Source organism: Doryrhamphus excisus, chromosome 23, assembly GCF_030265055.1.
Source record: "Doryrhamphus excisus isolate RoL2022-K1 chromosome 23, RoL_Dexc_1.0, whole genome shotgun sequence".
Taxonomy (NCBI): Eukaryota; Metazoa; Chordata; class Actinopteri; order Syngnathiformes; family Syngnathidae; genus Doryrhamphus; species Doryrhamphus excisus.
In genome coordinates, this window is record NC_080488.1 from 10,662,446 (window position 1) to 10,687,917 (window position 25,472).

The window sequence follows — 25,472 nt, forward strand, 5'->3', positions numbered from 1 at the left end:
TGTGGATTTTGTGCTATATATAATATTTATTTAAAATATGTAATATGTTAACTATTGCACTAGTGATGTAATTGCATCATACAGGGAAGCTCACATCAGGCTGCTAAATAAGCTGAAGTACTGCAAACTACACTCACAGCAAAACCATCTATATTTCCTTAGCAAACGAGAATGTACCAAAACACTAGAATAGCAAGTGTTGGAGACAATAAGTGTGTGTGACTAACTGTAGTCTGAAGTATAAATAGGACTCTGACAGTTCTTTGTGGGTAGTTGGGATGATGAAAAAATGTGACAGGATCTTGTGAATTATTCATACTATTGTTTGAGAAAGATTATTTTTATTGGCTTTATTACAAAAGGAAAGTTGGCCACCCTAATCTTGTGTAATTTAAATTATGTTTCCTCTGCAGTCCTGCCTGGCATAATCATTACAGACAATGCATGGATGGATACAGCCATACAGCAATATATGCAACGCTTTGAAATATACTAAATTCATAAGATAACTGGTATTCTAGCCCAATGACAACATAACCCACATTTTTACACAAACATTGTTAAAATCATTTGCAGAAGCTTACAAAAAATGTCCACATTCGCAAAAATCTACGCAATTTTATCAATAATACTGCACATGGCAGCATCTTTGTCCCATGTTTTGTCCTTTTTTATTGTAGGTGCACCCTTGTTCTGGTGAGAAGCTGCCATACAGCTTGCTCCTGCTTCCTCTACTTCCATAGGCTCTGTTTTCAGTCTTGGACCCTGCCCAGAAGACCCAACACTGCTTCCAGTAGCCACAGTTCTTGTCGTATCTCCAGCACTTTCAGATTCCTCCAACTGTGGTAAGTCATCCGGCAGGGAGGCAAGGCACCCCTGGATCATCTCAACGACACGCTCTAAGTGCTTTTGGAACCGCTCTGCCGTCTCAAGTCTCTGCCTCTTTTGCACCTCCATCATCACCCTCAAAGTCTCCCGGGCTTGATGTGGCCTATACTCATTTATCAGGTGATGGATGTGAACAAACAGAAGTTTCAAGTCCTCCAACTTCTCTTCTCTCTTTATACTACCAGGACTCTTAATAAGGATGTCCAGAAGGTCTAGGAAGTTCACCAGGATAGACATGTTGAGCTTCTTGAGTTCACGTTTGTGATCAAACTGCACAGGATGAAGCCTCTCGATGCCTTGGCTCTCCAGAGGGCGGATGATCAGGTCGTCACACTGGAACTGGTTGCCAAACATCATGTAACTGTCTCGGATAGGTGGTGGTGGTTTGGGAGCCAGACCCTTGCAGATATTTTCATCCGTGTACTCTTTGATGTACTGCATTGGTGGAGGAGGCAGGGCGCTAACCTGCTGTGGTTCACCCATGATGCTTGTCTGAAACAGTAAGGAATATGTTTACATTGTTAAGATCATTCAACAATTTACACATTGTCGACAATGCAAAACAACCATTGAAGCAAGTTTCATATGGTCATATGTTGCATTCAACGAAGTTAAGTAAAATACTATATTAATGTATTGGACTGCAGTTTGACAAAGGTTTGCCACTTGAAAAGTTATAGGTTGCTTAAAATAAAATACAACGTACTAGACAATGATTATCAAGTTGCGTCCTGCGTATACACGTATAGCGATTTTTCCTTTCAAACCGCCAAACATTATTAGAACGCACCAGAATAAGCAGGCGCAGCTAGCATTAGCAGTAAGCTACATGTCGTTGTTGCTACAGTTACGCCTCATCTTAAAATTTAAGTATAAAACTAAGATGCAGATGAGACTGAGACAGCTCAACATACCTCTGAAATGTCTCTTTAGGTCAAGCAACGTTAAGGTTTTGTTGGAGGTTTATGAATACTATGTGACAGGACAGATTGCATTTAACATTAGCGGACATGGGGGATGACGAAGGTATGCGTTTACTGGCGGACATATACACGTGACCCAGTTTTGTCGTTCGGATTGGTCGGCCTGTAGATGAAGTTCTAAAGTCCTGATTGGATGCTACCATTGTCACGTGACTGTATCATTTCCAAAACGTCACTTCCAGAACATTGTTTAAACACGTTATAGCGAACCTGCATTCTAGATTACAAATAATTTAGCGAAAAATAAGAATACAAATTAATTTAACGAATAGCTTTTGGTGTATCTCGTTTATTTTCTTTTCTTCAAATGGCATAGCTTTTTTCTGTAGAAAAACTGTAGAAAGTCCTTTCTTTAGTGTTAGCAAATACATTAGCAGCCTAGCAGCCTAACTATACATTTAAATTGCACATATAAATTTCATGTGTTCATCTTGTTAAATTATTGTAGTGTAGTCATAGAAAGTGACTTATATAACACGGTGTAGTCTACTAAAGTGATTGTGTTTGTGGCGTCTGCATATGACTCTCTTGGAGTCAGGATGTGGTTTACTGAGTGCAGCAACCGGAAACCTCATTTTATCCTTTATCTGTCGCTTTGTCCTTGTAGTACTCAGTGTTTTAATATTGTTGTCACTGTCACCATGTTCCCCAGGGTGATTCTAAATGGGACAATGATTAAAAAATCTCAGCAAAAAAAAATAACTTCTCCATGCAACTACAAGGAGAGATTTTTTGTCCTTGACACGGAGGCATTGAAGTATTCAGAGTGTCGCCCTGGAGTAAGTATATATACAGAGTACATATTTCATTGTTGGTTATTTGAATAATTTCAAGATTTGGACTGTAGATGAGGCTTCTTGATGATTAATTTCTGTCACATTTTTAGTGTGTATAGAAAGCAAACTTTATGTTATTTCAGAAAAAGTCCATACTCAAAGGTTGCATCAAGTTATGCAGCATTAAGTGTGTGGAGACAGTGTTTTCCGATCTCCCTATTCCATGTACCTTCAAATACCCCTTTCAGGTGAGGTTCACACTTTGTCAGATCAACGCTTTGAACAGAATATTTCCTCTAAATCCAATGCAAGATAGCGTAACATTCTCAAATACCAACATCAACAGGTTTTTCATGACCATCATTTCCTCTACATTTTTGCCCCAGACAATGATTGTCGTCTGAGGTGGGTCAAAGCTATTAAAGAAGGTGAGCAGGTCTAGAATTTTATTTGCAGGCCCTTAAAGCAGAATTTTAGTCATACAAATGAATTTGTTTCTGATGTATAATGATTTGTTTGTGGTTTTGCTCTTCTTAGAGACAAAAAATAACAAGCTGGTTGAAAAGTACCACCCACAATTTTGGATGGATGGAAAATGGAGATGTTGCCAACAGTCAAATAAACTGGCAAAGGGCTGCCATGTATATGATCCACTGGGTTACGGTTTGTATTTTGTATAATTTCTATTCATATAGTCTTATAGCCATGCTTATTGTAAAATGTACAGTATCTATTTGTGATTGAGATAGTGCTGAATTCTGCAGAGTGCACATTTGGCTTTGATTAGATATGTGTGCAGATTGTAAATATCATATTTTTAATTTCTCCTCAGCCTCTAAAAGACCCCTTCCTGGAATCCCAGGTGCAGAGGTACCCCTCGTTTTTTTTTTTTAAATAAACCAATTAAAAAGTATTATTTATAGGGTGAGCAGGGCAAATATAAATGTTATACCTAACATTTGTTTGTGACATTTGCATGTTTTTGTATGTGGTAAATAGTCGTTATTAATGGTACAGGACATGAATTTGCTACAACAGACACATTTATTGACAGTATAGTACTGACTAGAAAAATATAAGAACAAAAATATAAAGTGAAAATGAAAAAAAAAAAACAAGATAAATGTAAATAAAATAAATAACATACACTAAAATAAACATCATGTGATTATATAATTCATGAATATGATCATTCAAAGCCATTTTGTAATATTGTCACAATTTTTCCCATTAGGTAGGATTGCAAGACGCATTGCAAAAGATGGTCATTGCATTGCAGAACTACACACCATTTAGAGACAAAGAGTTGGCACTTCAGAAAGACAAGGAGTACATCCTGATAGACAGCTCTAACCCCGAGTGGTGGAATGTACAAGATGAAAAAGGGTAAAACACAACTATTCCTATTGGGCTTGTGTAGGTAATGTTATATGTAAAACCATTTGAATTTTCTCTCTCTGTCATTAGGAGCACAGGTTTAGTGCCCAGCACACACGTAACTGAAAAGTCAGAAAAGAACTTTGAGGGATTTGAGTAAGTTGCATTTCATTTGTGTCTTTTCCATTTCTTCTAATTGTTGTTTGAGTAATTTCTGCACGGCGCATTTTCTTCCTGTTGTGCATGTCTGGGTAAAGTTAGGTGGGAAAAAACGGTGTGTCTTTTTCTAATATGTGTTTTTAAAGATGGTACAGCAAGAACATAACCAGAGGGGAGGCAGAAGACATACTATTCAAACAGGTAAAAACAACAAAGTCTTGCTTTTGCTAAATGAATTTGAAAGTGAAACTGAACTAGTGGTTAGGATGACAGACATGACATAACACATGCAATCACAATTGCTTCTGAGGTGTTGCATTTTCTGCAGAGCAGTTTTGCGTGCATGCGAAGAACTACAAGGAGTGCTTCTTAAATATTTCCCCTGACCCTTTCCAATTGACTAAGAAGAACAAAATGTTTTCAGTTATTAGTGTATCAACTAACCATTTCATGGTATGAGATGTGCTTGCACTTCACAAATGAGTTAACGGTTGGAAAGAGGTGAACGAGACTAAGGGGGTTAATAATTTCATAGCCACAGGACAGTATGCCAGTTTCCACACTTCTCACAACATCGGTAGTGGAAACATGGTCATTACACATTTTTTGTGGGATTACCCGTGTATAAAAATATAGGGTGGACCCACTGATTGTGGTGGAAAAAGGTGATTCGCAACTCCAAACATCAGTGAGTTTGTAATTTGCATGCATGCAAGTAACACTTGCGCCGCTCCTTATATGCACACTATATAATACACAGAAACTGCTTTTGTTTTCCGTAGACCCAACACTGACTTCACATCTTAGGCAAGTTAGTTTCATGGTGATCTTGAAATGCCAGATGTTATTTTAATCAAAGACTGTGACACTGATGATGGTGGTGCTTATGATGGGACAAGTACCCTAATCATTCTATATGAACTTAGCTCTTACAAGAAAATCACCTTTTAATACTTATAAATAACATATCTAACGTGTTTAAATTTTTATGTGTTTTACATTTTCAGGCAAAAGAGGGTGCATTCATGGTTCGAAATTCAAGACAGACAGGCGTTTACACAGTGTCAGTCTTCACCAAAGCACCAGGGTAATTTGACATTTATAATATAATTCCATCTATAATAGCTGTAAATGTAATGCAGCTCTTCAACATATTTATCTTTAGATCTAATGGGGAAAAAAATCCATGCGTGAAACATTACCAAATCCGACAGACCGAAGAAGGAGACCGTTCTTTTTACTTGGCAGAGAAGTACCTGTTCCGCACAATTCCCGAGTTGATCTATTATCACCAACACAATGCTGCGGGTAATTGCTGTAATTTATCAGATGCAATGTTGAAACTGTTATGTTTTTTCTGCTAACAATGCTCATGTCTGATGATGCCTTTCCACAAATCCATTTTTTACTCTGGGTGTGTGTGTGTTATTTGGTAGGTCTCATAACACGTCTGAGACATCCTGTCACTCAAGCAGGCGGCTGCTCCCAGGAAATCGCTGGCCCCTCCCAAGGTAATAGAATAAAAGATAATGATAGATTGTTGCTACTGTGCTTATTACTACTGCTACAATAAATCTTGTTACTGATGCTTTTGCTGCCCTCTACTGGTGTTAAGCTCTCAGTTGGTCCTGATGGCTCACTGTTGTAAAAAATGTAATGTATTTTTTACATGTCATTGAGTGACTATTACAACATTGTCAGACACTATATATAAACTGGGCTCATTCAGCATATCATGTATGAACGCAGTGTGAAGGAAACAGTATATAGTGCATATACAGTATATATATATTTTGTGCTGGACAAAACCATTCTCTAAAATGATTTATTGCCCAACAGATGAGTGGGAGGTGGGTCCCGAAGAGCTGGACTTTGGTCTAGAATTAGGCAGTGGACAGTTTGGGTTGGTGCTGGAAGGGACATGGAGGGAGAAGAAGGTCGCACTGAAAATGATAAGAGAAGAGTGCATGTCAAATGAGGAATTTAAAGAAGAAGCAAGAGTCATGATGTAAGTGAGAGTCTTGACTAGCTTGTTGAGCTAACAATCAGGTAATAATTTATAATTGATTATGTGTTATCAGGAGATTGCACCACTCAAAGCTGGTTCAGCTTTATGGTGTATGCACCCAGCGTTCTCCTATGTGTTTGGTGTTGGAGTTCATGGAGAATGGTTGTCTGTCAGACTACCTGCGAACCAATAAAGGGACTTTATCCCAGGATGCAATGTCGGAGATGTGTCTGGATGTCAGTGAAGGGATGGCCTACCTGGAGATGTCAAACTTCATCCACAGGGATCTGGTAAAACGATGCCATCGGTCCATCCATCAACCTTCTATACTGCTTGTCCACATTAAGGTCCTTAACCTGCTCTCTTCTGCATTGTAGGCTGCCAGGAATTGCTTAGTTTCAAAGAACAACGTGGTGAAATTGTCAGATTTTGGCATGACCAGGTGGGGGAGTTACCAAAATTCCCTTTGTTACCATAAAACATGATGTTTTCTTGCTTGTGTGATGTATCTCTATACTGTATTGTAGATATGTTCTTGATGATCAGTACACGAGTTCCCTGTGTTCCAAGTTCCCCGTCAAGTGGTCAGCACCAGAGGTTATCAAATATTGCAAGTTCAGCAGCAAGTCTGATGTCTGGTCCTTTGGTAGGAGCTTTTTGACTTCATAGTGTAAAAGATTACGAGATTTTAAACAGGAGGCACAAATGCACTGTAGTTATACTGTATTTCAGAAAACTGCTAGAGTACATATTTTCCAAATGACATAACCATTTAGGAGTTTGTTTACCCCTTCAGGTGTTCTCATGTGGGAAGTGTATACAGAGGGCCGTCTTCCTTATGAGAACCGCACCAACTCTGAGGTGGTGGAGTCCCTGAATGCTGGCATGAGGCTGCTAAAGCCCAAGTTGGCACCAGAGGCTGTGTATTTGCTCATGGAGTGGTGCTGGAAGGAGGTGGGCACAAGAATCTAATGTGTGCTACAGGAGACATAAAAATAACGTTCTTTTCCTCACGTTTTCAATCTTAGAAACCAGTGGATCGTCCGTCCTTTGCTCTGTTGGTGCACGAGCTTTCTTCACTCTCCTCATACTTGTGAGACAAGACAATGGTAGTGGGTGCTAAATTGTAATAACAGGGCTGTATTTATTTTATTTATTGCATCACTGTCATTTGTTTCATGTACTATATTATTGATGTTTCACACAATCACCCCTGGTAACATAGCCACCTCTGAGTTTTGCACTTTATTTCTTTCATTCCCCTGTAGTTACACAGTTACACAGTCTATTTCATGCACAAGACTGTTTAATGAATATGCCTGCACAAGCTTATGCAATCAAAGCACTGCACAAATATTATTGACCAAATCAACTGTGGTATGTGCAGAGTGACAATGCCATACTGAAGTTGTAACAACAACATATTATGAAGCTATTCGTGAGTGAGCGTTAACAGTTTGCACCAGATCTAAAAAAAAGTGTGATGGTGTCAGTTTATTAGTGGTGGGCTACCACAAATAAATTAATGCATGGACCTGTAAGTATATGGCTTAACTAAGGACCATATTTGGTTGCTTGCAACTATAAAAGTTCCATATGAATCAGATTATACAAGGTAGCAATGATTCTACATTGATGTCTATAAAGAACATATGGAGAAAAAACCTTGTCATATTATGCAATTTCTCTATATTGTAGGAAAAACCCTATTTAAAATAAAATTACAGGAAAAAACATACAAATCCACAGTGTTTGCATTGCTTTTGTATAATATTATTTCTACAATGTGCCGCAAATGGCCCCGAGCCTTGACTTTGGACACACTTGCCTTAGCTAATTCATTATTTTGGTCCTACCAGCACACTACTATCTTTTGGAATTACAAACAGTAACATGCACGTAGCATCACCTTACAATTAACAGAATAGATCATTTAAACATATTTAGATGTATTCAGACTTTGTATTGATCAAGAATGGTTCATCAATAAAAAGACCATAACTAACATCGAGTTATCATCATCACCATCATCATCACGTACACTCCACTGTGACTGTCCCTTTAAGAAACTGCACTTGCAGCCATTTTCTGCTCTTTGTGTGTGGGGTGGATTAACGCTGGTTATACATACTGGGGCGAAACTAGAGCATCAGTCGGCTCACAAGACGAGTGAAAAGACGGAGAAGTGGTTGGAACGGCGTCACACCGTCCGCCCGCCACCTCATATCGTCAGACGGACATGAGATTTGCAGGTACGTTGGCGACTTGGCGAAGATGAACGGGGCTCGATTGGTGATGTGAGCTGGGTAGTGATGATGGCTGGAGAGCTCCTTTTTCCGCCTCACTTCCTCCGTGCACAGTGCATCATTCACGGTGTGTGTTTAGATGCTGACTACATCAAAGGTGCATGGGCGTTGCTGAAAGACACCGGATTGAGTGAGCCGGTTATTTCCACACACCAGCAGGATTCCCGTTAGCTTCCACGGGCACCGTAGCTCCCGTTGTGGTGAGATGGGTGGGGTGAGTATAGCGTAGCAAGTGCACCGATGAGTGATGGAGGCTAGACGTTTTTATTTTTTCAATTCCCGAACGGAGGAAAAGGGGCTAATCTGGCGGTGGTTCTGAAGAAATTCGATGCTTGAGTCCATATTTGCACGAGTAGCCTAAGCATGGATGTGCAAGCGAGCGAGGTGTCAACTTTGGGAGGCTGCATTGCTCTCATGGCGACACGCCTGCAGGCCTGTGACTGATGCTCGGATGGCACGTTCACCTACTTCCGCTTCATGTCCAAACACCCAATTTTCAGTGACGCCTTGATGGAACTACCGTGTCCTCTTGTGCATGGGAAGGCTTCAGCCATCATTGCAGGCATTTGGTTTATTTTAATTTGGCTCCTCACCCTTAACAGTGATGTCATGATTTGTAGCCAGGCTGCTTCACCAAATGTTTCCCCATAGACATTGCGTTTTACTCAAAAGCGTAATTGATTAATTGATTAGGAATCCCAAAAGTGATTATGCTTCAAAGGAAGTGGATGTTTGTTTGAAGCTGGAATGTTTTATTACTTATAGGTGTTATTTTTTTAAGATCTTTGCATTCAATTTTATTGAAAATCCTCACAATAATTTTGTGCATATGCATGTTTGGTTCAAGATGTTTTTTTTTAAACTATAAAGGACAGAAATCCGATTTTGCAAGTATTGTGGCTGCAGTGTACTGAGAGGTGTAGGTAATATTTTGCTCATCATGTCGCCATGAAAATAGAAAATATTAATGTAATGCAAAATGGAGTACACTCCTTATGTGAAACATGGACACATATTTTTCTGTGCATTATAACATAAGAAAACATGTTAATTTGAGCTAGCTTACAATGCTGTCATTGGGATACACCTATTTAGACTATGGATCCTTCTAAAAAGAAAAACCTCTAACAACTTTGCATTGTTTGATATACACGCTCTGATCATGCATTAACATGTACACTGATGATAACATGTAGTAATTGCAGTGTCTTGCTTTGTTTTGATGATTTAAAACACTATTGAGAAACATACTTATGCTAGTTCTGTCAAAACAACAGCGGCGATAACACTTACGATCTCCGCTCTCATTGGGATGGCTGCACGTAATGTTACGTAAAAGTAATGCCGTATTTCAGAAAAAGGGCATCCTACCAACAATAAAATGTGGATATGGTGGTGGTAGTGTGATGATCTGGGGCTGTTTTGCTCCCGGAAGACTTGCTGTGGTAAATGGAACCATGAATTCTGCTGTCTACCAAACACTCCTGAAGGAGAATGTCCGGCCAACTATTTGTGACTTCAAGCTGAAACTAACTGGTGTTCTGCAGCAGGACAATGATCTAAAATACACCAACATGTTTACCTCCATTCACCTCTGTGAAAAGCTTCATTTCCCACACCTACAAATGAAACAATTCATTCAACTGTTAACCTCAAAACTCAGTCTTGACAGATGTCAATCGCAGCAATGTCATTTGTATGCCAAAATAACTTTTCAATGTTCTATGCATGCCACATAATTAGCATTTTACTAGTGTTGTTTGATAGGGATGCTAACTGCAGTGAATCTTTAATGAATGGAAGTTGTTTTGACCCTGCTCTGCTTGTCAAACATGGTGTGGTGTACATTGTTGTTGGTCTAAAAGGAAAACCCATCATTGTGAGAGTCAGGTGATACGAGCCAGCGTCCAGCACAGTGCATTACCCAGACACTACTGGAAAACGGTATGTGCATCAAAAGTGTATGACAGTGCTCTATGGATTGGTTTTGTTTCATGAAGATGAATAAATGTAACAAACCCAGCCTGGGGGCAGGGGATCCCATTGAGTAGTGTGACCCTGAACCTGACACACTTTTCCCTCAGTGTGTTGCCTTTCTGAAGAGTCGCATAGTAACAAACACGGGCTGCAGTCGTCTGTGTTAAAATGAAGTTTTTATTAACAGCAATAATACTTACTTTTCATTGAAACTCTGACTCATTTGTTTGGCAATATTTTTATTATTGTGTGGTTTGCAGTGTGGCTGAGTGGTTCGCTTGTTGGCCACCCAGTCAGGAAATCGTGAAGACCTTGGGTCAAATGTCTGCTTGGGCATCTCTGTGTGGAGTTTGCATGTTCTCCCCGTTCTTGCATGGATTCTCTCTAGGTACTCCGGGTAGGTATGAATGTGAGTGTGAATGATTGTCTATATGGGCCTTGCGATTGGCTGGTCAACAGTCCAGAGTGTACCCCGCCTCTTACCCAAAGGTAAGAACCCTAATGCAGTACAATGCAATTATCTTATCTTGTAAAGGCTGCAGCTCTTGCATTGAAACTCATTAGTTTGTCATTAATGAATTATTCATATACATGGAATCTTCTGTCTAATTGGTCATTCTTTCTCAACGTTCTTTGTGTTAAGATAACAGGGCCACTTCCTCATGCATTTCTCACTGTCATAAGAATGGGTGAACCACGAATGTAATGTAGAGGAGTGTCATGTTGAGTAGGCCACAGGCTTCTATTTTCTATGGTCATCATAAATTGCATGTCTATGCAGTATTGAAGCAAATGGTTCCAAAGAGAGTTATTGTCTTGCAAGGTCTCATGTTGTTTTAGTATAATCAGGCCTAGAGCTAGGATACCAAGAGAGGAATGAAGGGGCCCTTTTCTATGTAAAGATGCACAAACACACACACCAACTGTTGAGCAGTGTCTAGTATAGAGTGGGAAAGTTTATTCAGCCAACTCTGGCTTTAAACTAGGTCTGTTTTCCCAAACATGAATAGGAACTCAGCAGCATTTGCCTGTAGCAAAGTATCACTTATTTTAGTTTTCAAAGTGATGTAAGTCTTCAGAGAATAATCTTGTCACTGTAGTTATAAAGTTTATTTTCTGTAGTTCTAGTTCTAAGACATTTATGTTAATGCCTTATGTTAATAAGAAGCCTATTATAGATGCAGAATGAGGATAGCTAGTAAACCTTATTTAAACATTTTCCAAAGCTTGCATCAGGAATACAATGCAATAGGGTTGGGCGATAATTTTTTATACTAGTCTGAATTTTCAAATGGGAATATTACAGAGGTACAACCTATTATGAAAGTGGTTTGGTTTGGCAGCTGCCCTCAACAACTGGAATAGACTAGCTTTCTTTGGACACAGCAATATAGACATACTTCTGTTAGCAATAATTATTGATCCTACAATGGCCTGCCATTTAAGATAGATGGGTGTGTGGTTATACTCTTCATCATTGTGTGTGCTCAAATGAAAACTACACAATTACACGATTTTGCAACAGTGAGCCTATTTACTACTGAATTCCAACCACAAGTTATGTGATTGAGCGATTACCAATTCAACAGTGTGATGTTTTGTACTGCCATGGCACAAGTGGAAATTTCAGGGAAGAGTCACACATAATAGTTTCTTCTAGCTCATTTCTTCTCAACACTCATCTTCTCGTTCTGGCTGTGCATGTTAAGCTGATTATTGGCCCTGTCAGCTTTGTCTGCTCGGTCAGATGTAAATACACATTTACCACAGTCCCATGATATCAACGAGGCGCTTTTATATATGCTGCTGTGGTTGTGCTGCTGATTTGTAATGAGAAAGAGAAGAGCAAGGGCTACATTTGCCTCAAGCGGTCGACACACATTCCTAGTATTGATCAAGAATTACATGAAGACTAGTGTGCATGCATATGCACGTGTATACTTACTTTTTACCGTCATGCGTTTCTCCTCACCAATAAACCAGAGTCTCGCTGCTCACATTTTTATTGCAGGTTCTTCTGTTAAAAATAAGTAGTTCAAGACATTTGCTCTTCCAGTGAACGTCTGTATAGAAATGGGATGCAGCTGCGGGGGCGAGACAGACATAGAGCCTCACATAATAAAACCAGTTTCAGAGGAGGAAATGACATTGTCTATTCTACTTAAATACCCTTTGTGTAAATTGTTCTATCCAATATCTTTGGATGTCTTTATTCCAGCTACATTTGTGTGATATTTGATCAGTTTATTCATTTTCCATCGGTGTGAAGGGTTGAAATCGAGGGATTGGAGAGTCTTTTTCTGAATGTGTGGAAACTCCTGTTTCCATGTCACTGAGCAGAGTTATGCTGCCAAGATGAGTTGTCTGCATGGATGTGGGCCTTGTCTGATGTTTTTCTTCAAACTACCAACTACTTGAGACAGATCAGCAGCACCTCTGCTGGCTGGAGCCGAATACTGTACTTTCCTCGCTTTCTTAGAAGCCACAAATCATTAGCAATCAGCTCCTCACAATTGGTTATTATTGTCTTTTATATGTGTCTCATGTGCTGCCCATTTCTCTTCTGTCAGACTTGGGTGTGGCATGAGTGAGGCTTTGTAAACATGACGACCCACGTGACCCTGGAGGATGCCCTGTCCAATGTGGACCTGCTGGAGGAGCTGCCCCTCCCCGACCAGCAGCCATGCATCGAGCCGCCTCCCTCCTCCATTATGTACCAGGTACAACCCCCCGCCCCCCATGCTGTCACCACCATGCACCGCCATGTACACTGCTCACAACACTCCTCTTCCTTCTTCTGCAGGCCAATTTTGACACAAACTTTGAAGACAGGAATGCCTTTGTGACTGGCATAGCCCGGTATATAGAGCAAGCTACAGTCCATTCCAGCATGGTGAGACCATTCAGTTTATTAGCCATCTGGTGGTTAAGGCAAAGCCAAAGATGGTGTGCATTGCACAGCCTTGTACATTAATATTTTTGTGTGGATTGGAATTTATTTTTTTTAGATCTTCTCTTTTGGTCATTCACTCACAAACAACACATGGTCACACACTGGTGATTCAGCCTGGCACTGTTCTCCTCAACACTCTGACTAGGTAGTGTGATGACTGACAAATAGAGGAAGATGTGCTTTCCTAAACAACATTTCATCAGGAAGTTCCATTGAGGTTGAAGGCAGTCTATTTGAGGACACTCGAGCCAGAGGGATGCAGAAATGTGTATCACCTACTTCTGAATGGAGAAAACGTTCCACTGCTGAAATATTAATAAAGTGTCCATTCATTATGGAACATGCTACTCATTCGAGAGGAATAAATACAGTATGTAGTGAAGAGTAAATTTACCACAACTTAAAAAACAAAATAGATTATCAGGTACCCAATGTGGGTCACAGTGAAAGGAACCCCACTCCTCAGTCACACACTGGTGGTGGCAATCTGTAGCAGAGCTGCCCCCACCAATTCACGCCTATGGCCTCTCCGACCACCACTAAATATTAATTCGCAGTCATACACCAGTGTGAGCAGCACTGGGGGACATCAAGGTGGGTTAAGTGTCTTGCCCAGGAACACAACAGCAGTGACTGGTTGGAGGGAACGAGGATGTACCCAACAACCCTCCAGACAACCTGCTCTACCTCCTGAGACACTGCTTCCCTGATAAATAATAATGCTACAATGTCTAATGTCTAACAAATTGTTGAAATGGTATGTGTTACTCACCATTATATCAATTTGTTTACATGTAATGCATTGATGAGTTACAAGTACTGTGTCATTATTTGTTTATTTTGCGCAGAATGAAATGCTGGAGGAAGGACATGAGTATGCTGTGATGCTTTACACTTGGAGAAGCTGCTCGAGAGCTATTCCGCAGGTAACATAAACCCACCTGCAAGTAACGATTGAATGGTAGACCCAGTTTCTACATAAGTATTCACTGTAAAACTAAAAAGGGTATTTTGGTTCATCATCATGTCATGTTCAACCCACAGGTTCCTCTGTGAACTTAGAAGGCATGAACACATAGAAACCTAAAGAGACATTGTACACAGAGAACTAGAAAACAGCAGACATGTTTGGATTTTTATCAACACATTGCAATCATGAGCGTCATTGTATTATTTTTGTTATTCATTCTGTTTGAATGTGATAATCTGGATTGCTGCTTGCTGCCTAGACTGTTGAATTTCCTGCAATGACCCTAGTACTACACGTGTGTGATGGTGCCCTCTTGTGTTGATTAGGTGAAATGCAATGAGCAACCCAACAGAGTTGAAATCTATGAAAAAACAGTCGAGGTGTTGGAGCCGGAAGTCACCAAGCTCATGAAGTTCATGTACTTTCAGGTAAGACATTTATGATTTATAATGGAAATATTTCCAGTAAAAAAAGCATACAGTTGAGTAGCTGTACAACAAAATAGTGTGGATATGTAAGACTGTTAATGACAGTAACTGATTCTGTTAAGGGGGTTTATTTACGTATATATTTTTTTACAGCGGAAAGCCATTGAACGTTTCTGCAGTGAAGTAAAGCGTCTGTGCCATGCCGAGAGAAGGAAAGACTTTGTATCCGAGGCCTACCTGCTCACTCTGGGCAAATTTATCAACATGTTTGCTGTACTGGATGAACTGAAAAACATGAAGTGTAGCGTCAAGAATGACCACTCTGCTTACAAAAGGTACGTTGCCATCAATAAATGCAACCTTTTTGTAAAATTACTTTTTTATGGAAGTTATGGATTTGTCTGTCTCAAGGGCTGCTCAGTTTCTGAGGAAGATGGCTGACCCTCAGTCCATCCAAGAGTCTCAGAATCTCTCCATGTTCTTAGCCAACCACAACAGGATCACTCAGGTTTGTTTAGTGCTATAGTTCTACACGGGGATATTTTGGGGAGCTTGTCTGTCTCTTTTGTGTAATGTCATATTTCACCCTTTTACATCTGTGTATTTATTTTTGTTTATTGTTTTGTTATCCTTATTTTCAGAAGTCATATTCACGCCACTTACTTATTTGTGATTCAGGAGTTCTGTTATGCCTTTTCTTTAGCTTTAAAGTTGGGGTCATAGTGTAAAGCAATAGTCTTCAAATACATTTTGATGTGGATAGATAGAATAAGTGAGAGACAAAAAGATGAAAAGATGGTGAACAAATTTTTCTCTGTTGTATTTTATATGTAGTGCCTGCACCAACAACTGGAGGTGATTCCCGGTTATGAGGAACTTTTGGCGGATATTGTCAACATTTGTGTAGATTATTATGAGAACAAGATGTATTTGACTCCAAGTGAGAAACACATGCTGCTCAAGGTATACAAATTCAGTGATTTTGTTTTATGTTAGATGTCAGATGCTTTATTCTGCCTTTTGCGTGAGAAAATAACACATGTCCACATGTCAGGTGATGGGCTTTGGTCTGTATCTGATGGATGGGAATGTGAGTAATATCTACAAACTAGATGCCAAAAAGAGGATCAACCTGAGCAAGATTGACAAGTTCTTTAAAGTAAGGCTTTGCCATTTTCTGTCTATATTGGCCCCAAGTTGGGGTCAAGGAATGAAAAGTGTTTTTCTTTCATGTGCTTTTTAGCTTCAAGTTGTGCCACTGTTTGGAGACATGCAGATAGAGCTGTCCCGTTACATTGAGACAAGTGCTCATTACGAAGAAAACAAATCCAAGTAAGAAACCCATTAGTACACACTTGCAGCGTGACATCTTACTTGAATCACACCGTCAACTGAACAATCTCTCTGTTCACTCAGGTGGACGTGCACCCAGAGCAGTATTTCACCGCAGTACAACCTCTGTGAGCAGATGGTGCAGATCAGGGAAGACCACATCAGATTCATCTCTGAACTGGCACGGTATAGCAACAGCGAAGTGGTGACGGGTTCGGGTCTGGATAGCCAGAAGTCAGACGAGGAATACAGAGAGCTTTTTGACTTGTCGCTGAGGGGTCTGCAGTTGTTGTCCAAGTGGAGCACACATGTCATGGAAGTCGTAAGTATCTCTTTTTGAATGGTCGGGGAAAGCTTTGAGAGTCTCAACTGCCACAGCTTTAGGTACACTTGCACCATTGATTTATATCTAATACAAGCAAATGTTCCAATTTGTTTGCCTTAATTAAGCACTTTGAGGCATAAAAATGGCAAAATGAACTAAAATGCAAATATTGTATAAGCCATGCAAAGATGTAGTAAATCTAAAATATCCAGTATTCACCACGGGTCACTAGGTGTCAGTAAGTATAATGCTTGGTGAGTCACATCAGTGCCAGACTTTATCATCAGAACAAAAAGCTTTTTTTGCAAGTTTGAATTATAATATGAGCCACTGTTGTGGCCGTAACCCACTCCAAGCTAAAACTAAACTCTGAACCCCTCACGGCACTTCCTGTCCATCCCCCCTAGCACCAGAACACATTTAGGAATTAGACCTTTTGACCTTTTACTTAACAACATTTTGTCTGACAAAAGCTAATGCAGTCACTCATTTTCATTTTGATTCTTCCAGTACTCATGGAAGCTGGTCCATCCCACGGATAAGTTCTGTAATAAGGATTGTCCAGGCACAGCAGAGGAGTATGAACGAGCCACACGATACAATTACACCAGTGAGGAAAAATTTGCCCTGGTGGAAGTGATTGCCATGATCAAAGGTCTCCAGGTATGAAAGGGAATGCTGACTGCCATACAAAACACCAATTTTCTTTTGTTATTGTCCATTAAGTATGTTTTATCTAATACAATGTTGTTGTGTAGGTTCTGATGGGCCGGATGGAGTCTGTTTTTAATCAGGCCATCAGGAATACCATCTACGCAGCGTTGCAGGACTTTGCCCAAATGACACTCAGGGAGCCGTTGCGGCAGGCTGTGCGTAAGAAGAAGAACGTACTCATCAGGTACACACTGTTCAGATCTGATCGTCACATTTGTCTCTTTATATTGTCCTGTGTGGCTCTATCATCCACTTTTTCTTTCTTTCAACAGTGTACTCCAGGCCATTCGAAAGACCGTCTGTGACTGGGAAGGGGCGAGGGAACCTCCAAATGATCCTTGTCTGAGAGGGGAGAAGGACCCTAAAGGTGGTTTCGACATCAAGGTGCCCCGTAGAGCTGTGGGACCATCGAGCACACAGGTATGATATGCAGCAGGATGCATAATTGATTTTATCTCAAAGGTATAAATGGAGTTCCTTTTTAACATATTTACATCCTCACAAATATGCACTAGTGGCTGTAACACATTAGGCTCTGTGTTAAAAGCGGGCATTTTAAAAAGATAAATTGACCTTTATCAACTCCTATAAAGTTGGGTTGGGTCCCCTTTAGCATTAGGTTTGTTGTTATAGTAGTGTAGAACTTCACTACTGCAATACAGTAGCTCATTGAATGTCATTATACTTGTGTTACTTGTAGTGCAGTGTTATGTGTGGTTTCTTTCTGCTTCATGGATTCCCCTTTGTGCTCCCCTGCAGCTGTACATGGTGCGCACCATGCTGGAGTCATTGATTGCAGACAAGAGTGGCTCGAAAAAGACTCTGCGCAGCAGCCTGGATGGACCCATTGTTGTGGCCATTGAAGACTTCCACAAACAATCCTTCTTCTTCACACACTTACTCAACTTCAGTGGTGAGAAAAACCTCCCAATGCAGATAGCGGATAGGTTCATTGACAAAAGTAGTTGGAGCTCTTAATCAACTGAACACAAAATTAGTACTGGGACTAAGTAGTAGAAGATTCCATTAAATCTTATTCCATCAGTTTTGCTGTCTGTTGGTGTTGGGTTCCGGTCCCATTGTACAGATCTGGCCCTACTAAGAAATTTTAAAATCTTTTTTTTTACCATTGTCTATAATTTGTAAGATGACAACACCCAAATTTACAATTTAAATTACAAAAATAATGTATTTACTGGGACTAATGCAGTGCTCTGTGTCCTTCAATGCCCAGAGGCCCTGCAGCAGTGCTGTGACCTTTCCCAACTGTGGTTTAGAGAGTTCTTCCTTGAGCTGACTATGGGACGCAGAATCCAGTTCCCTATTGAGATGTCCATGCCGTGGATCCTTACTGACCACATCCTAGAGACTAAGGAGCCTTCGATGATGGAGTGAGACTGACTTCATTTTCAGTCAAATTGTGTTTGAGCAGTATGCTGTATATTTATTTGCTTTGCTCCCTCTGCTAGGTATGTGCTGTATCCTCTGGATTTGTACAACGATAGCGGCTACTATGCTCTTACTAAGTTCAAGAAGCAGTTCCTTTATGATGAAATTGAGGCTGAGGTAATTTCTAATGCTGAAATGCAAATGTTTTTATCTGCTTCTAGACTATTTGCTCTTTGTGCGCAGGTAAACCTCTGCTTTGATCAGTTTGTCTACAAGTTGGCTGATCAAATATTTGCTTACTACAAAGCAATGGCTGGAAGGTAGGTGTGAAAAGCTAATTTGTAAGGAGTTGCATCCTCTAAATTGTTTGACATGTATTCCACAGCGTCCTCTTAGATAAGCGCTTCCGGGCAGAGTGTAAAAACTATGGAGTGATTATACCATACCCTCCTTCAAACCGCTATGAGACGCTGCTGAAACAGAGACATGTACAGGTAATAAGAATGTTTTTAGCTTCTGGTTTGTAACAATGTACCTTTTTGCACTTGATTTATTTGTAACTGTATTTATGGACTCTTCCATCTGTTTCCTGCAGCTACTGGGTCGCTCCATTGACCTAAACCGCCTGATCACCCAGAGGATCTCTGCTGCCATGTACAAGTCTCTGGACCACGCCATCAGTCGCTTTGAAAGCGAGGATCTGACCTCCATTGTGGTAAAGTCACACACCATGGTGACTTCAGTAAAGCTGTGCCTTCAAGTCAGACTGTGAACCCAACATTCTGCATTCTATTTGGTCAGGAGTTGGAGTGGCTGTTGGAAATCAACAGACTGACCCACCGGCTTCTGTCCAAGCACATGACCCTGGACAGCTTTGATGCCATGTTCCGGGAGGCCAATCACAACGTCTCAGCTCCCTACGGACGAATCACACTTCATGTCTTTTGGGAACTCAACTTCGATTTCCTCCCGAACTACTGCTACAACGGATCAACAAACCGGTCAGTGTGTGTTCGTGAATGCACCTTTTCTACTTCCTGTGGACTTTTAATGGTAACATGTTTTATTTTCAGCTTTGTACGCACAGCCATTCCCTTCACCCAGGAGCCTCAAAGAGACAAGCCAGCTAATGTGCAGCCTTACTACCTGTATGGGTCCAAGGTGTGCTGCTGTCACTCACATGTTTAAGTACATTTCTGAAAGCTTATTTGACTTCTTTGGAAAGTGCACCTATAACACTTTTCCTTCTCTGTGTCCTCTTCCCCTCTCAGCCTCTGAACATTGCCTACTCTCACATATACAGCTCCTACAGAAACTTTGTCGGCCCGCCTCACTTTAAGACAATTTGTCGTCTCCTTGGCTATCAAGGCATTGCTGTTGTAATGGAGGAGCTGCTAAAGATTGTCAAAAGCCTGGTATGCATCATCTTGCAGTGTTGCCTCCTCTTTTCTTTGGTGGATTCTCATAGTCATGTTTTGTTTCATCTTTGTGTCTTCTCTCGGCTTTCTAGTTACAGGGCACCATTCTGCAGTATGTAAAAACACTGATAGAAGTCATGCCCAAAATCTGCCGCCTACCCCGCCATGAGTATGGCTCCCCAGGTACGGTTTTCTACTCCTCTGTGACGGTGTGTTCACTGTTGTAGATTTTTGGTCTCTGTTATTAAAACAGATTATTTCATTACTGTAATTTCCGGTGTATAAGACGTTACTTTTTTAAAAATTTTGAACCCTGTGACTTATAGGGCGGTGCAGCTAATTTATGGCTAAATTCTAATCTCGTGAGATATCCTTTGCTTCAGAACTACTACTAATCGTTCTAATTAATTAATTAATTAATATACTGTTTCACATGAATAATTACTGTCATTTGAAACTAAATTGCCTCTGAATTGTAATATGTTACACAACTTCTTCATATTTGTTTTATTTTTTAATAGGACTTGACATTTTAAACAACAAATTATCCATGGAACCTTTGTACTTACCACCAAATTTATTTGTGATACCCTATCTTGCCTTTTGATATATAGTAGACAAATTCACATTTTGGAGGCAAAATAAAGTTAACACTGTACAGTTATACTTCATCAGCTGCTGACTGGCATCTTTCCATTTTTACAGGAACTGTTTGTTCAGATTAGACCTTAGTCAGATGGACTATCCCTATGAGAAGGGTTTAGTAATCCTTAGATTACGGATGTTCTGTACCATGAGTTCTGACCTGCTTGAGATCTTACTACCAGCAGTTAATGACCTTCTCATCCTCTGATCAAGAGTCTGGCGCTCGGACACAATGTGGGTCAGTCAACATCCACAGGATACAATATGATTCCCTTCCTTTCATTCCAGGGATCCTGGAGTTCTTCCACCATCAGCTCAAGGATATTATTGAGTATGCTGAGCTCAAGACAGATGTCTTCCAGAGTTTAAGGGAGGTGGGAAATGCCATCCTCTTCTGCCTGCTCATCGAGCAAGCTCTGGTAAGCTAAATCATCTGCTGGTGACATATCACTTGTAGCTATAGTTACTGTATCTGTTGCAGCCTGCATTGCTGAAGTGTTATATGTGGTTCCTCTGTGAGTCTAAACCTTTCTGCCCAGTTTAAGATGTTGATTTCCTCTAAATCAGCTATCACAGACAGAAACTTTCAGATTCCCAGTCTGAGTCCCACAGTGAGTTTAATTTTGAAATTATGATTCTATTTTTCATTACACGCTGGCATCTACCACAGGTGGTAAGGACATAGGTTTTGTTCATTGCTATCAAAGTAACACTAAGACTATTTCTTTCTGTTTTTCTCACGTTAGTTTGGTTTGCTGTGTTTTTTTCCCCTTTTGTGTGTTTGCATGACACAGTTCAATGTCTTATCAACCTTGAACTCTGTATGATAAAGTGTCTCTGGATCATGGTGTGCATGTAATGCCTTGTTACATACAACACATCTCAGCTATCCTACTTAGCACTTTTTTCTTTGCATACACAGTACTGGTTTGAACTTTAGTTGCATGTGTCCTACTCATATTGCATGACTCTTTCTCTCACCTTTTCTTCATTGTATCACCTAATGTAACTGCCAGCAACTCTTTATTTAATTCTATTTTAACTTCATTAGTGCCAATCTACCAATAATTTGTCAGTCCAAGCTAGTTACAGATTACCTCAAATGTGCCTCTGTGTAGCATCAATTAATTAATAATATCTTCACAGTAGACATGAAACATGATAGTCCTTAGAGCTGGACACTTACTAACCTTGGGACCTTGGGTGTTTGGTGTGTGGCTACCTGCATGCTCTGTAAGGATGTCCTTAAGCCAAGGGGTGTATTTAAATGAACTAATCTTGTATTCCTCTTAAATATTAGTCACAGGAGGAAGTCTGTGACCTTCTTCATGCTGCACCCTTCCAGAACATTCTACCAAGAGTGTACATCAAAGGTATATCACAGCATTAACATTTGTGAACAAGGACGAGGGGAAAGGAAGAATAGAAAATACCAGTCAACAAACAAATGACCAGTCAAAAACACACTGATTAGTCACGGCACCACATAAGACCAGCTCTCTTTGCATTGCAATAAAATTATGCAATTTATGCAATAAAACTGATCATGATTAAACAATTTCCATGCACAACGTCATCATCAAACGTACTTAGTTGTCCATATCTTAACACACCTTTCTTCTGCACTTTCTTCACCACCTGCTGTGATTGTTCACACGAGGTGTTCGAGCACATTACTTAAATCTCAGTGTTCGGTGCTGTTTTTAGTTGTTATACACGTACCCCTACAACTAGGGGTATGCACTTACCCTACCTAAGTTATGTCACATTGTAAAAGCGTCTTTATGTTGTTTAGAGGGAGAACGTCTGGAGGTGAGAATGAAAAGGCTGGAAGCAAAGTATGCCCCTCTCCACCTTGTGCCTCTAATTGAGAGGTTGGGAACCCCTCAGGTCAGTATATACTGTCAGGTGCATAAAACATGCATTTAAAATGTGATAAAGTGTGATATGTTCTCTTTGTCTTTCTGGTAGCAAATTGCCATTGCCCGTGAGGGAGATTTGCTGACCAAAGAGCGTCTGTGCTGCGGCCTCTCCATGTTTGAGGTCATCCTGACGCGTATCCGCAGCTTCCTGCAAGACGGGGTGTGGCGTGGGCCGCCTCCCACTAACGGCGTCATGCATGTTGATGAGTGCATGGAATTCCATCGCCTCTGGAGTGCAATGCAATTTGTGTATTGCATTCCTGTGGGCACTCATGAGTTCACAGCAGAGTAAGTAACACCACGCTTGCGCAGCAGCCTGGATGGACTTGTGAATGCCAACATGTAGTAGATTGGTGTATGTATATGGACTTTTTTTGGTCAATTTCTCTTGGAGATTAATGAATGTACCTTATGGAAGAAGAAACACATTTGACTTTGCACTACTGCACACTAATTCATGCCAGTATCTTATTTCTCTGTCATCTTCATTTCTCGATCAGAAACTGTATTATGACTTGTGTGCTTTTGCCTTCCAGGCAGTGCTTCGGGGATGGTCTGAACTGGGCCGGCTGTGCCATCATTGTTCTGTTGGGACAACAGCGCCGTTTTGATCTCTTTGACTTTTGCTACCACCTGCTCAAAGTCCAAAGACAAGATGGCAAGGATGAGATCATCAAAAATGTGGTTGGTATACTGTTTTGTATTGATGCTCCGGTCAGGGTTTTATGCTGCCGATTCCGATACAAATAAGTATCGAATAATAAGAATAAGAAATCAGACGGTACTGATAGCGAACACATGGATTGACTGTACATGTTTACATTTATTTACGATGGGTGCTATTGGCCAGGGGGAAAGTGGGACAAAGTAAGAGGGGAAAGTGAGGACAATCAGCAGACACTAATCATGGCCAATCGATCTGAGCATCGCTACTGTTTTCCAAATAAAGCATTCCAGCATTGTGTTTCCACTATGATTGACTGTTTCATCACTGTCTTCCCTCACAGCCACTAAAGAAGATGGCAGACCGCATCAGGAAGTACCAGATCCTTAACAATGAGATATTTGCTATTCTAAACAAGTACATGAAGGCCGTGGAGACCGACAGTTCCACTGTGGAACATGTTCGTTGTTTCCAACCTCCTATACACCAATCCCTGGCCACCACTTGCTGAAAACAGACACACACATAGCACACACTGAAACACACACATCCCCCACAGATGTGATGCTGTTTCTTGCTACTTGTTGGTCTCATACAGTTGTCAGATACTGTAATTCCTCCTCACTGGCTAAAGGACTTAAAGACACATCATCTCAAACGCTCCCTGACATGTCTTTGAATGCCTAGAGCAGTGAGGTTGACCAGACCAGAAGTGGAAGTATGTCTACACATGACTTTTTTCAGTTTTAATATACACATGGAAGTCAGACTCATGCATGCCCTCTTTTATTCCTTCTACTTCACACCTGAAAATTGGCTTACTTACACATATGCCCAAATAGTCGTATTTGAGTCCAGACTGTGCTAGAAGACAGTCAACCCTTACTGATTCATAATTATTAAAAAGATCTTAACTTGGTGCTCATAGGCCCGACTATAGATACTAACAGTACTAGCAGTGGACTCGGAGCTGGCGTCACATCAGCTCACCATAATATGTTTGAAAACTCCTCATTAGTGTACTTATCTGGTGTGCCTATGATATACTTTCCATCTGTCATGATACATTTGAAGAGTTCTTCATTATTTTTTGTGTTAACTTCATCTGCTTGCTTTTAAGGAAATGCGAATACCTGACTGTTTTGATTTGCTTTTGATGATCTTATTCTCCCACCGAAACCCATTTGGTTTTCTTGCCTCATGGCATATTTTTATTCCATTCGTTTCAATGTAAATTTCACTGTTGAACCAAGTGAAGTGTTGAGTGTTGTAATTGTTCTTGTTTTAATATGAATATTTTATTTGAAACATCCTTGGTATATTGGTCTGATACTGATTGGAAATCCTTAATCCCTTATTCTCTTGTTTGCCTGTTGGAAAGATTTTTATATACTGTATATGAATACAGTCATAATATTCATTATTTAGAAACAACGCGCAATTTTGGGGTGAACGTGTTTTGCTTTTTCCAGAGTTAAAAGCAACAACATGATTAGAAAAATACCTCTGGGTTTATGATGACAGTGCTGTACTAGATTAACCTGTTTGGGGTGTGTGGATGATTCGGGTCCAGTAGATGTGTGAATTGAAGAAAACATAAAAAAAAGTGACTTAAATGAGCATTTCCTGGATATAGACAGTATTAATTATTGTTGGACTTTTGCTTTAGTTTAGCAGTGTTACGAAGATATGCTAAATTAGCCCCTATTTTTTCATATGAAGGAAAACAAATGACTTCAGCAGTCATCCCTACCTTTTGATTTTTAATTACATCTTCTTTTGTAACTCTGCAGTCTTTTTATTGTATTTATTCAACTTTGATCTATTGTTCATTTACAGGTTAATCTAGTAAAAACGAAGGCACAAGTTGTATCATTGCAGAACCTTAGCATGGAAGTGTAATTTATTGTCATCAATGGCTCCATTTGTGACATGAGGCTTTGTTTATGTAATTGTACAAGTGACCATGTTTTGAAGTACTGAAAATGGAGAAATGACTATAAAATGTACAACAATGGTCCTGCATAGGATTTGAAATGATGTTGTATTTCCATGAAATAAAACATGTTTAACTGAAAGAAATAGTATTGCATTTGTTTTTGTTCAATTGACCTGAGCATTGGGTCTCAAATGAAGACTGGTATTTTGGGGGGTGCAAAAGGAATTGCAATAAATTAATTGATGTTTAAAATATAGAAAAACACACTTAATCTGATTTGCTTTATTATGAATATATAT

The 25,472-nt window shown here is 40.1% G+C and overlaps 3 protein-coding genes across 4 annotated transcripts; 2 read left to right on the plus strand and 1 right to left on the minus strand.

Annotated features, from left to right (window-relative positions):
- Positions 1 to 317: 317 nt before the first annotated feature.
- On the minus strand, positions 318 to 1,943 carry med7 (mediator complex subunit 7). Its single transcript, XM_058063632.1, has 2 exons — positions 1,803 to 1,943; positions 318 to 1,380 (listed from the first exon to the last, which is right to left on the minus strand). Exon 2 carries the CDS (start codon positions 1,369 to 1,371, stop codon positions 610 to 612), a length of 762 nt encoding a protein of 253 aa, XP_057919615.1. The 5' UTR covers positions 1,372 to 1,380; positions 1,803 to 1,943; the 3' UTR covers positions 318 to 609.
- A 144-nt stretch (positions 1,944 to 2,087) lies between these two features.
- Positions 2,088 to 8,161, plus strand: itk (IL2 inducible T cell kinase). Its single transcript, XM_058063625.1, has 17 exons — positions 2,088 to 2,650; positions 2,791 to 2,895; positions 2,994 to 3,075; positions 3,185 to 3,310; positions 3,480 to 3,517; positions 3,882 to 4,033; positions 4,115 to 4,180; positions 4,330 to 4,384; positions 5,191 to 5,270; positions 5,349 to 5,491; positions 5,620 to 5,694; positions 6,023 to 6,191; positions 6,265 to 6,481; positions 6,569 to 6,633; positions 6,719 to 6,837; positions 6,988 to 7,145; positions 7,220 to 8,161. The coding sequence occupies exons 1-17, from the start codon at positions 2,411 to 2,413 to the stop codon at positions 7,286 to 7,288; spliced, it is 1,959 nt and encodes a 652-aa protein (XP_057919608.1). The 5' UTR covers positions 2,088 to 2,410; the 3' UTR covers positions 7,289 to 8,161.
- Positions 8,162 to 8,260: 99 nt separating this feature from the next.
- Positions 8,261 to 25,304, plus strand: cyfip2 (cytoplasmic FMR1 interacting protein 2). Of its 2 annotated transcripts, XM_058063603.1 has the most exons (30): positions 8,262 to 8,443; positions 13,045 to 13,194; positions 13,278 to 13,367; positions 14,276 to 14,353; positions 14,724 to 14,825; positions 14,979 to 15,160; positions 15,237 to 15,333; positions 15,660 to 15,788; positions 15,880 to 15,984; positions 16,069 to 16,157; positions 16,242 to 16,479; positions 16,993 to 17,145; positions 17,241 to 17,380; positions 17,469 to 17,616; positions 17,956 to 18,109; positions 18,431 to 18,587; positions 18,666 to 18,762; positions 18,829 to 18,905; positions 18,971 to 19,079; positions 19,181 to 19,300; positions 19,387 to 19,586; positions 19,659 to 19,746; positions 19,857 to 20,000; positions 20,096 to 20,186; positions 20,937 to 21,067; positions 21,949 to 22,021; positions 22,444 to 22,538; positions 22,620 to 22,858; positions 23,107 to 23,254; positions 23,578 to 25,304. In XM_058063603.1, the coding sequence occupies exons 2-30, from the start codon at positions 13,078 to 13,080 to the stop codon at positions 23,743 to 23,745; spliced, it is 3,759 nt and encodes a 1,252-aa protein (XP_057919586.1). In that variant the 5' UTR covers positions 8,262 to 8,443; positions 13,045 to 13,077; the 3' UTR covers positions 23,746 to 25,304. The 2 variants fall into 2 exon arrangements, with proteins under 2 accessions (XP_057919587.1, XP_057919586.1); XM_058063604.1 differs by lacking the exons at positions 21,949 to 22,021; positions 22,444 to 22,538; positions 22,620 to 22,858; positions 23,107 to 23,254; positions 23,578 to 25,304 and adding an exon at positions 21,319 to 21,928 and having other exon boundaries at positions 8,261 to 8,443.
- Positions 25,305 to 25,472: the final 168 nt, after the last annotated feature.

What these genes read in the sequence shown, in the direction of transcription:
- med7 (XM_058063632.1), bottom strand. Translation starts at nt 1,371, where the DNA reads ATGGGTGAACCACAGCAGGTTAGCGCCCTGCCTCCTCCACCAATGCAG.
- itk (XM_058063625.1), top strand. Translation starts at nt 2,411, where the DNA reads ATGTGGTTTACTGAGTGCAGCAACCGGAAACCTCATTTTATCCTTTAT. An exon ending in GTCTTCACCAAAGCACCAGG is followed by an intron (nt 5,271 to 5,348) that starts GTAATTTGACAT and finishes ATTTATCTTTAG; the next exon opens with ATCTAATGGGGAAAAAAATC. An exon ending in TCACCAACACAATGCTGCGG is followed by an intron (nt 5,492 to 5,619) that starts GTAATTGCTGTA and finishes GTTATTTGGTAG; the next exon opens with GTCTCATAACACGTCTGAGA.
- cyfip2 (XM_058063603.1), top strand. Translation starts at nt 13,078, where the DNA reads ATGACGACCCACGTGACCCTGGAGGATGCCCTGTCCAATGTGGACCTG. An exon ending in ACCACAACAGGATCACTCAG is followed by an intron (nt 15,334 to 15,659) that starts GTTTGTTTAGTG and finishes TTTTATATGTAG; the next exon opens with TGCCTGCACCAACAACTGGA. An exon ending in TACAAAGCAATGGCTGGAAG is followed by an intron (nt 18,906 to 18,970) that starts GTAGGTGTGAAA and finishes TGTATTCCACAG; the next exon opens with CGTCCTCTTAGATAAGCGCT.